Below are 12,090 nucleotides of genomic sequence, written 5' to 3'. Positions count from 1 at the left end.
TCTTTCCCCTCTCGGTTCCAGAGAGTCAATTTCACACGGAGTGATAGAGGTGCGAGAGACGCAAAGCCAAAGCAGAATTGACTACCTTCACTTGCCGGTGGGAGCACGCCTTCTACACTTTGCACAGGCATGGACAGAGACACTGGCAGATGCCTGGGCGTTGGAGGTCGTGTCACGAGGTTACGCTATAGAATTTCACCAACATCCACCTCATCGGTTCCTACAATCACCGGCAAGCAAAAACCCAGAAAAGCGACGTATCATAAAAGGGGCCATCCAGCATTTACTGGACATCAAGGCCATAGAACCAGTCCCTTCCGAACAACGACACCACGGCGTTTACTCAATTCTGTTCGTAGTCCCAAAAAAGAACAAGGACTGGCGAGCAATCCTGGACCTCAAATATTTGAACAAGTTCATTCGATTGAGACACTTCCGTATGGAAACACTAAAAGCCGTAGCAGATTGTCTATCGCCCAACGAGTTTTTGACTTCAATAGACCTCACAGAAGCGTACCTCCATGTTCCAATCCACGCGGCTCACAAACAATACCTTCGGTTCTGCATTTATGGAGACCACTTCCAGTATCGAGCACTTCCTTTCGGTCTTTCGACGGCCCCCCGGCTCTTCACCAAACTACTTGTCAACATAGTGAGCCACCTCCGGGGACTGGGAGTACATGTGCACCCCTATTTGGACGACCTTCTAGTGCGGGCCAGTACGCGTCAGGAATCGATCCGCAGCACACAAGAGACTATACTCTGTTTACGCAACCACGGATTCTTAATAAACATCGTCAAGAGTTCACTTCAACCGAAACAACGTATCGAACATCTTGGAGCAGTTATCGACACCACTCGGTCAGCTCTATTTCTCCCAAGGGACAAGGCGCAGAAAATCAAAGCCGGAGCTACGAGGGTTTACCAGAGCAGGTCATCCCCACTGATGGACTTGGCCAGCCTGCTAGGACTGATGATTGCAGGTATAGACATGGTACAGTGGGGCAGAATGCATGCGAGACCTCTGCAGCTGTTTCTACGCCCTCACCAACGCAACATTATGTTACGAAGACAAATGAATGTACTGGTACCGCTAGCGGTCAAACACAGTCTACGATGGTGGATGCACATACCCAACATGACTTCGGGGAAGCCTTACTTAGTCAACCAGGTCAGAGAAGTCTTCACAGATGCCAGTCTTTCCGGATGGGGGGCCACGTTGGAAAACATTCCAGTCCAGGGAGTTTGGAACAAGTTCGAATCGGCCCTTCCAATCAATCTTCTGGAGATACGGGCAATCTTCCTGGCGTTGAACCATTTCTCACACCTTCTACAGAATCAACATGTCCTCGTAAGGACGGACAACATAGCAGCAAAGGCCCATATCAACAAACAAGGAGGATCCCGCTCCTGTCGACTACACAAGGAGGCCACAAAGATCCTGGTTTGGTCAGAGAAAAACATCGCATCGCTACGAGCGGAGCACATCAGGGGGTCCGAAAACGTGCAGGCGGACTGGCTCAGCAGACAGGTGTTGCAAGAGGGGGAATGGTCTCTACACTCCGACTTATTTCACATGATAGTGAATCATTTCGGTCAACCACAGTTGGACCTATTTGCAGCACCAGACAACCGCAAAATTCAGAGGTTCTTCACCAGATATTACCACAAGGACGCGGAAGGAGTGGACGCCTTCACGACTCCATGGCCGCCGGGGTTACTTTATGCATTTCCCCCGTTTGTTCTGCTATCCAGAACTTTGCGCAGAATCAGGTTTCTCGGAGCAGAGGTGATCTTGATAGCTCCTCGATGGGCCAGACGTCCATGGTTCTCAACACTACAGAAGATGTCCGTGGCACCTCCGTTAACCCTTCCGATATCCCCGGACATGATATCGCAGGGACCAATTTGGCATCCAGACCCGGCTTGGTTGGCTTTGACCGCGTGGAGATTGAGCGGAAAAGATTAGTAGAAGCGGGGTTCTCGGAGCGAGTTATAGAGACAATCTTGGCTTCCAGGAGAAGATCAACAATTCGCATTTACAACTGTACTTGGAAAGCTTTTGTTCGATGGTGTCGACGGAAGAAATTCGATCCTCTTTCACCTACGATACCTTCTCTATTGTCCTTTCTCCAGGAGGGCCTGGATTCGGGACTGCGAGCTTCCACGTTGCGCCGACAGCTAGCCGCAATAGCTACGGTCTTTCCAGAGATTGAGGGCATCAAACTCTCCAAACACCCTCACATTTGTTCGTTTCTTCTAGGGGCAACCGCCACGGCTCCACCTCAGGTCCACAGGTTCCCCACTTGGAAATTGAACCTTGTTCTTAATGCCTTAATGAAGAGTCCGTTTGAACCTTCCAGGGAGGTTGATTTGAGATGGTTACGTATGAAGACTTTGTTTCTGGTTGCCATCACTTCAGCGCGAAGAGTTTCTGAGCTAGGTGCGTTGTCCATCAAGTCTTCTTGTTGTACCTTCCACAAGGATAAGGTGGTTCTGCTTACCGACCCTACCTTTCGACCGAAGGTAGATTCGAGGTTCCACAGGACGCAGGAAATATGTCTACCCACATTCTGTCCTGATCCCAAACATCCCAAAGAACACCTCTGGCACACCCTGGACGTCAGAAGAGCGCTAAAGATCTATTTAGCCAGGACAGAGTCACTCAGAAGGTCCGATTCCCTGTTTATTAACATCTCCTCACCTCGTAGGGGCGAAAGGATGTCCAGATCAGCAATCAGTTCCACACTGAAAGCATGTATCAGGGAAGCTTACAAAGCAGCTGGATGTGATCCTCCCAGTGGCATCACGGCACATTCCCTTAGGAGTGCGTCCACCAATGCGGCTTTCCTGAATCGATCATCAGTGGAGGAAGTTTGCAGGGCAGCAACGTGGTCCTCCATTTCGACCTTCACAAGGCACTATAAGCTACACACCATGTCCTCATCGGACGCAGCCTTCGGGAGAAGAGTGTTACAGCACGCAATTTCGTTAGAGGAAGATGACATCCCACCCAATTAAGGGACACAGCTCGGGGAGGTCCCATGCAGATGTCCTCCGACTCAGAGGGAGAATGACCATTGGTCACTTACCGTGAGGGGTCCTTCTCCTCTGAGTAAAGGAGGACATCTGGGCCCTCCCTGTCATCTTTCTGAGTTGTTTCTGAAGTTCTATCTGTGCTGGTCTCTTCTCTTGACTAATCTTCAGTCTGCCTTGTTTTTTCGCATGCTGTTTTCACATGTTGTTCTCTGTTTGAGTTAACGTTCATAGTTATAGGGCAAGATTTCGCACTTCAGGCTATGCACACAGCTTTCGGAGTCCCAGAACTAAGAAGGGGCTATTCCGAAGGCGCCAACAGGAAAGGGAAAAAAAACTTCTTCCTGCCTCCCTATTGGCACGGTGGGAATAACCCATGCAGATGTCCTCCTTTACTCAGAGGAGAAGGACCCCTCACGGTAAGTGACCAATGGTCGTTTTCTGCCGCTACTTTATGTAATTTCTTCTCCAAAGTTGAAAATAATAATAAATATAGCTAATGTTCTTCATGCAGATTCATCTAATAAAGTGTATTTTGTCATTCTTTAAGGTACTGTTTCCCTTTTGGGCGTCCAGAAGGAGCTTTAAAAGCTACACTTTCATTACTTGAAAGGGTATGTCTTAGTTTTATTTCAGACTGGGGAAAATGTCTGGTTTTAGTACTGAACAAAGGCATGTATTCTTCTGCTTTGATGATCTGTTACTCAGATTCCCCCCCCCCCGTGTGTTTTTAAAACACCTATTTAATGAAAATTGAGCAGAACTTGCATCCAATATTTTCACTGTTGTTTTTTTTAAGCCAACAAGGTGGGTATCCTTACAGCTGTATTTGTATGAGGGAATTTACAATGAAAAGAATGAAAAAATGTTGTTGTTTTTTTAAAGAAAACCTTTAAAATTGCTGTATTGATAATAAGCTTACTTCTCTCTGCAAGTATATAGCAATACATAAAGTTCAAAGTTTCAGTTTGCTTTCTAAAAATAATTTAACTTATTTATCTCAATAGCACCTTGAAGTATAAAGTGAGAATTTAAGGGACAAACTGCAATGGCAAGCTGTAATGGGAATTGTTGCATTTTTTCCCACTCTGCTCCGAACCTTTGTGAGGTAACTTGTAGAATTAGAAACGTTCTGAGGGAGGTCAGAAAGAACAGTACAGTGCACTAGCTGATCAGTTTAAACTTGGTTTTAAGAGGCATAGACTAAAGGCTAGCCATGTAGTCTACCAGATGACTTTGGTCTCTGATCCAGGCTCTAGGAATGAAATGTTTAATCTTGTATCTCAAAGAGTTCATGTGAGGATTCAATACAAGTATAGCCTGGTACATGGACATTGTCATTAGGAGGCTCCTGAGGGACTGAACCAAACTGGGCGATACATCTATATACTAATAGCGAAGTCGCCCCCGTGCGTGCGGATACCTAAATCCGTGCATCAGGGGCACCTGGGGGGGAGGGAGATTTTTGCGCACACTTGGGGCAGTCCCCAGGTGTGCACAAAAATCTAAAAAACCGGGAAAAAATATCAGGGGGAAACTTAAATCCCCCCAAAAGTGATAGAGCGTCCCCTGCGCATGCGCAGGGAATGCTCTGCGAACTCCGTCGCCGCCGCCGCTTGGGGGGGGGAAGACAGCAACGAGGCCCGAGCGGCAATTTATGTTTATGTTTAGCATTGTTATAGCCACCCATGAAGGCTATAGAGCCTTTTTAGAACAAAATAATACCTCTGTCAAAGTTCCTCCTTGCACTACTGTCCATGTGCAGCCTGTTGCATTGAATCTTAGTGTATACATTTTGGACAGATCTCAAAGAGTTTGAATATGACTGCTGACTTCTGTCAGAGCACTCAAGTATAAAAGTTTTGGGAGCTTTACTCCTTTATTTCCATTTATTACTATATGCAACTAAAATTGAGAGTTTTGTGGGACCTTAGAGACTAACAGATGTGTGTGTTCATTTAAAATATTTGCCTCTTGCTATTTTGATAGGAAAAAAACTGAAATCATGTGGCAGTTTAAAGACTAGCAAACTTTATTCCAATATAAGTGTTCATGAGGCAGACCTCGCTTCTTCAGATTCATGGTGAAATTGATGGGCTCAGGGTGATAATTGACAGGAGCTTTGGTAGGCAACCACCAGCTTCATCAGAATGCATCAAATCTTATCTGATCTTAATCAGCAACTGCATCCAATTTGTCTCAGCCTCAATCCCTTACATGTAATTTGAGACTCTTACTGGCTACTGTGTATAGGGTTACTGTGGCAATTATCCTTAAAAGTCCCACCTGTCTTCCCGGACTCTGAACCAATCCTTTTGATTTAGGCCTCATGCAAATCCAAGTGATTGTCAGCCAATCAGAGCCCATGGAACTCCACTGGATGAGAGAGAGTGAGGCAGCCTCAGATTAAGAAGGGTGAAGAAACTTTTTTTTTAACTTTTGGGTTTGGGCTTTTATGGCTCAGTTTAGCCAGGCTTTTATTCGGCTTTTTTGTTAGGGTTTGGAGGTCAGTTTAGGGAAGAAACTGGTGTGTGTAGGTTCTGTGATAAGATGCTTTGTGAAAGAAAAGAACAGCCTTGAACCTGCTGAAGTACCCTGTCCAGAGTAAGGGGAATCAAATCTCCCCTTGGGGTTATTTACTTCATTTCAGACCCAACTTTATATATTTATGTTTTAGTCCAGTGGCACCTTTAAGACCAACAAAATTTTATTCTGGGCATCAGCTTTTACATACACGCACACATCTTCAGATACATTGAAACAGAAGTCACCAGTCATTACATATAGGTAGAGGGTGAGGAGGATGCAGCCCGGAAGGGCCAATTACAGTCAAAATGCATAAGTAACTGAGCAGTAAATATAGCTAAGACTAGATGGAGGCAATTAGTAAGACCTTTGAATAGCAGCAAATTAGTATACAGCCTAATAAAGGAGCTAACAAACGGACAGGAAAACTGAATGATGTTAGTATGTGTAGTGAGATATGAAATCAGTGTCTCTGTTAAGCCCTAGGGGTTCTGTTGTCCAGAGTGTTCTACTAACTTGTAACTCAGCAGTCTCCAATTCTAGTCTGTTTCTGAAGTTCCTTTGCAATAAAACAGCTGCTTTGAAGTTTTGTGATTCTTGATGTCAGATTTGTGTCCATTTATCCTTTAGCATAGGATTTGACCTGTTTGCCCTGTGTCGAGAACTGAAGGGCACTGTTGGTGTATACTGGCATATACAGTGTTAGAAGATGAGCAAGTGAATGAGCCTGAGATTGTGTAGTTGATGTTGTTAGGTCCAGTTATTGTGTTGTCTGGGTGTATATGGCAGGAAAGTTGGCATCTGGGTTTATTGCAAGCTCTGGTCCCAGTTGTCCACGTTCAAATTAGATGTTGCATTATTGTGGTCGAGGAGTTGTTTAAGATTGTGGGGCTGTCTGTTGGCAAGATTCTCCTCACCCACTACCTATATGCAATGGTTGGTGATTTCTGTTTCAAGTATCTGAAGAAGTGTGCGTGCACATGAAAGCTTATACCCAGAGTAAAATTTTGTTGGTCATACAGGTGCCACTGGACTCAAACTTTGTTCTTCTGCTTCAAACCAACACAGCTACCCACCTTAATCTATCTTACTATATCTAAGTTATCCACACATCATATTTACCTTATTACATACTTTATTTTGTTTTAAACAAACCTTTGTTGTTCATCTCCATCTGTGTCTTTTCTGTCAAGTCAAAAATCAAGATGTGGTGGTCTTGATTTCTATCACATATAGTTTACCAGATTTGTAAATAAGAGACCTTTGGGAACATATAACTTACATGCTACCCATCTTTATTTTAAAGCTTGTGTCTCCTTTTTTATTTGATTGTGGGCGATTGGGGTATAAAGAATTTATAGGAGAGGCCAGAGTGTGGGACTGGATAGTCTTCAATCCAGAAGGCCCTTGCCTCAGAGCCTTCCCCCATAGCCATCACAGTTGCCAACCTCCAGGTGGTAGGTGAAGATCACCTGGTGACAGATATCGGGAGGGAGCGGTGGCGCAGGCGGTTAGACGCCTGCTAATAATAACATCCACGAACAGCTGTTACAGCTGTTCGAAACCCGCCGCGGCCAGAGTGAGCACCTGGCCCTTGTCCCAGCTCCCGCTAACCCAGCGGTTCGAACGCGCCAACTAACATCAAAAATGCGCAAGTAGATAAATGGGAACCTACCTTAGAAGGTAGGGGGCACTCTCCCCCGCTGTGGGGGTCGTTGGAGCGTTGGAGCCCGGTAGACGGCGAAAGCGGCGAGCGGCGAAGATGGCATCCGGGTACATCGGAGGCGGAACAGACATCGGTGGAGAGGCAGAGCCAGGACGACACGCGAGCGTGGACGGCGCAGGCGGGGTGGAGCCGCGAGGACTGAGCCAAGGCCGCGCCGGAGCATGCCGCGTGACAGAAGGGCCTGACCAATCCGCCACTGAAAGACTGCCAGAAAGGAGCCAGAAGCCGAGTGACGCCGAAGTCGACGTAGCCGACCTGGGAGAAAAACCCCTCCACTGGGTGCCGGTAGGGATTGTCCCCACCCCTAATAATTGTGGCCATAGGTTAGGGATAAATGAGTAACTGTAGCCACTCAGAGACCCCTTAGGGTGTTAGAGCGGGGTAGTAAGCTGAAATAAATAAATAAATTCACTTGGAGAAAATGGACACTTTGGAAGGTGGACTCTATGGCACTATACCCCTTTGAAGTCCCTCCCCTCCCTAGACCACACCCTCCTCAAGCTCCACCCCCTAAATCTTTAGGTATTCCAAACCTAGATCTGGGATGCCTAAGATAATTGTGAAGCACTCCAAATACATAATTTACTGTCTAAATACTTACCATTTTAGTTTGAGGCTTTGTGTTGGAAAAGTGGCAGGCACAGCAGTCTGTTAGTAAGCAAGACTAATACCTGTTTCACACATGCAGGAGAATGAGCTGATAGAGAACTGAGGTGGTAGAATGGACTGCACCATTCCATACTTCAAATGGAGGATCATAGAAACTTCCCCTATATGTAAAACTCTCTACAAACAAACAAATTTTAAAAACAGCAGATCAAGCAAAGAGAGAAGGTAGAATTTTTCACCGTGTGGTGTTAGTTTTCCATTTGTTGGGAGGATTTTTTTTAAATGCAAAAGAACACTCAGAGCTGGAATCTACCACCTGTACTCTTCAGTGGTTTAGTCAATTCTGTCACCACAAGGCTCTGCCACCCATGTTGTCCTGTATGGGTGAACCAGGCCTTACTCCTTATGAACTAAACAAGTATTTGAAGTTGAATCTCCAAATTAGGTAGTTGATTAACCACTTGTTACTAGCAAATTTAAAATAAATGTGTGTTTGTGTCTTCCCCTGAATGGGTTATGGTAACACATCTAACCAAGTAGGTTTGGCTTTCTTTGGCACAGGTCTTAATGAAAGATATTGCTACTCCCATACCAGCAGAAGATGTGAAGAAAGTGGTTAGAAAAAGTCTGGAGAAAGCAGCCTTGATCAATTACACTCGGCTTACGGATTATGCAAAAATAGAAGGTTAGTGCCGTGATCAGCTACTGTCGTGGCTGTAAAAGCTATTGGCGCCTATTAACTGAATATATTTAGAGAGCAGCCTTTTCTCTTTCCTCCGCAAAACCTGTACCACAGCAAGGGGAAATATCTCATTAGAAACTCAGCTGGTGAACTACTGAGCTTTTTCCTATTCATTGCTTTAATATACCTCCTGGGACCATGCTTGAATGAATGATCTAGTCTTTGTGCAGCAGTTGTCCTTTGTCGTGCATTGTCAAAGAACTTTCATATATTGCAAAAACTGGGCCAAAGCAACCCATTCTGGAAGGGGAACTCTTGACCAGCTCTGACATTTGAACTCAGTTGCTCCCCATATAAACAAGCTGCTCCTGATATTTGCAGTTCAGAGCAAGGAAGGCCTAGGCATTATGGCACTATTTGGCCTCTATTTGCCAATGGATAATATGCATCATAAACCGTGTCATTAGACCTCTGCAATAGATGACTTCTCATGTGAAATAGCATACTGTTCACTTTCAGTCCTAAGTGGGGGGGGGGTGTTTGTATTGTGTAGCCCCACCGTTCCTTTTTGTATGTGTAACATTTTAGTCTTTGAGAGAGAGTAGTTGTTTTCTTTATTAGAATATCTAAAAGCATGATTAAAAGTATTTACAAAGATATTTGTAAATCTGTTCAAGGTGTTGTTATATGCCAATTAAGTTTCAGTGTAAAGTGCTACAGCAATGGAAGATTTTAGGATTTTCACATAATGGAATGAGTGGTTATATTCTGGGTGAAATCCATCAAGCACTGCTGTTGGGCTAATGTCTTTATTTTCAGTGAGGGTTGTGTGCAAACCAGAGAGGGATTGCATCTTTTACCTATGTTTTTGCCAGATTTTCTGTATCCACATAGTTGGACATGAGAACATTTGGATTCTCTGGTGGTCTGATATGTAGGGCAGTCTGAACTTGTGGGAAGAAGCTCCTCCCTAGAGGCAGACTGCCCCACCCCAAGACTACAGAGAAGGGAGATTTCACGGTAAGTGAAACAAACCTTCCATTCTGTCTTCATAATCACTGACAATAATCTACTGTGCTGCAGCTTTGAGTACAAATAATTTATTCAAAAAATGGAAACTATTCAGTGGTGTCAAACATAAGGCCCTGGGGGCCAGATCCGACCCATCCAGGGCTCTTACCCGGCCTGCGAACAACTAGTGTGAGGGAGGGGAGGCTGCTTGGGGGTGCGAGCAGGCACACATGGTAGGGAGGGGTGTGGTCAAAGCTGTCAAGAAGTAGAAAGGAAAGGGCTAGGAGGTGGGGCTAAGAAGCTAAATTAAATTAGTGTGGAGGGAATGGAAGCAAAGGCGGAGAAAGAGGAGGTGTGGCGTCTTTTCCCCTCTCACCTACTCTGATTGCAGTTCTCAAAAACTGCACTGCCACTGTTGCACCAACCAGCTTTGTGGTTTTTTTCAGATGGTGACTGTGAGGGGGTTTGGTGAGAGTGGGTGCATGGAGCAGCACTTAGCTGGCGAAGAGACAGGGCCAGCTGGGAAGAGAGAAGAAGGAGGGCAACTGGGCATTCTTGTGTGTGCCGCTCTGAGGGGAAAAGACCTCCCAGCCTTGGAAGCGAGTGGAGGAGTGAAGAGAAGTAGGGGCACTGGTGTCACTGCTGCATGTCTGAACAGTCACAGAGCCAGGAGGCAGAGCGAGTGTTGGTGCAGATAGGAGACGGTGACCTCCCTTCTCCCTCCCACCTGTTCTCAGCCCATGAGGGTAAAGGGATCACAGGAGGACAAAAAGTGCCCCCTGAAGGTTTTGGAAACAGCCTCTCCATCAAGCCTTCCCTCAGCCCCACCACTTCTGTGGGGAACGTAGGTGGGATGAGAACTGGGGGTGGGGAAAGTCTGAAAGAGCTTGGTTGAGACCCCTCCCCTCCTCTTAAGCAAGGACCCTGTCATCTGGGTCACCCAGAGCTAGTCACCCAGCCTGAGCCACCTTACAGGGTTGGTGGAGAGGATGGGGGAAGGGGGAGTCCAGTGTGCCTCCTCAAGATCCTTAGAGGCAGGATGGGGAAAGAGAGGAAACAAAGAGCGAGAGATGAATTGTAGTCGTGCTCGGCTGCTGTGGCTAGGTGTATGGGGAGGTCCTGAAAAAATACCTTACTTACTTGCACGGACAGTGACTCATCTCCTAAAAGTGCTATATATGCAAAAAGTAGCTAATTTGTATGGCACTTTGTAAGATACCCCCCCCCCCTTTTGTGGTATCCCTTGAGGGAAAAGCTAATCTTGCATATGACTAAATATATATATATATTGGGGCTTTTGTGGGTTCCCCAGTAAATCAATTGCTTTCACTGCTAGGAATCAATTGCTTTTGTTTGTATTTTGAGTAAAAACTAATATTGTTAATTGGGTTTGCCTGTGTCCTTTGTAAAGTTTATATCCCCAGTTCCTGTAATTACATTTTAAGGCATGCATGGCCTGGCCCAACAAAGTAACATTTGTGTTTGATCCAACCCTCAAAACAAATGATTTTGAGGTAGTGGTGGCACAGCACCACTACCTCTGCTGACCAAAATGCAACAAGGTCATATATTTATACGGGTAGAAGGAAAAGAATTTCCTAATTTTAGTAGTGGAAATAACAATGAAGTATGTAGTCTAAGGAAAATGATTGTATATCCTCTGCTGCTGCATGTTTGTAGACTATTTTTGCTATAACTTATTTTCAGTATGACTTTGAAAAATTAGCATCTCTGCTAAAACCAAGGGAAAAGGAGATGGCTGGTGTGTTTAGGAATTGGTATTCAACTTATTTTATCTCTTGTCTTAACAAACATGAGTTAACCAGTCTCCTGAGTGATTAACCAAAAAAAGCCATCTCATCACCATAGCAACCAATATTATATCATGGGAATAACAACATGAAAGCACCTTAGTAACCAGTTTGTCATAATTAATTAAGGTATCATGTTGTGTTTAAATGAAGGGGGATGTATGTAGTTCTTTTAGAAAATGAGAAAGATACCTTTTCACCTCCTATGAGACTCATATGTAGACTTTCAGCAGGGTGCTCTTGCTGTTCAATTATCTTGAGTTTTTAACAAACTTGTTTGGAATAATTGGTATAAAAATAGAAACTTTTGAGAAAGAAGTCTCCAAAGCTGTCTTGAAAGTCAGCAAATTAATCTTGGTGTGGAACTCCATGATTACAGGTGAAATCAACATATTCTTCTTATACACTGAATCTTTTTTTAAAAAATAACATAGCAGTTATCTTAACTAAGGTGACATTTCCATGGATTGAAAAGAGCTATGCTTCTCACTTAAACAGTCACTAGCCACATAAGTTTTTTGTCTATACAGCATACAATTTGTTCTTTAGCATTTGCAACATGTTGGGGAATTGCTTTACAAGATCCCGTCCAACCTTTTAAAATCCTTGTAATTATCTTTAAAGGAAGCTTGACTTCTATATTGACACTCCCATAAAGATTGCCATATAACTCTGTACAACTGTTTGTA

The 12,090-nt window shown here is 44.7% G+C and overlaps 1 protein-coding gene across 2 annotated transcripts in view; it reads left to right on the top strand.

Annotated features, from left to right (window-relative positions):
• Positions 1–12,090, top strand: part of LOC107123229 (calcium-dependent secretion activator 2) — a 656,096-nt gene that overhangs the window by 473,011 nt on the left and 170,995 nt on the right. For both annotated transcript variants that reach the window (XM_015426436.1, XM_015426435.1), the window contains exons 15-16: positions 3,587–3,650; positions 8,459–8,582. In XM_015426436.1, coding sequence (XP_015281922.1) covers positions 3,587–3,650; positions 8,459–8,582 — 188 coding nt within the window. The remainder of the gene's footprint in view (positions 1–3,586; positions 3,651–8,458; positions 8,583–12,090) is intronic.

Source organism: Gekko japonicus, unplaced genomic scaffold (genome assembly GCF_001447785.1).
Source record: "Gekko japonicus isolate JY-2015 unplaced genomic scaffold, Gekko_japonicus_V1.1 scaffold943, whole genome shotgun sequence".
In the NCBI taxonomy this organism is placed as follows: Eukaryota; Metazoa; Chordata; class Lepidosauria; order Squamata; family Gekkonidae; genus Gekko; species Gekko japonicus.
The sequence above is the reverse complement of the archived record's forward strand: the minus strand, read 5'-3'. Positions and strand labels throughout refer to the sequence as shown.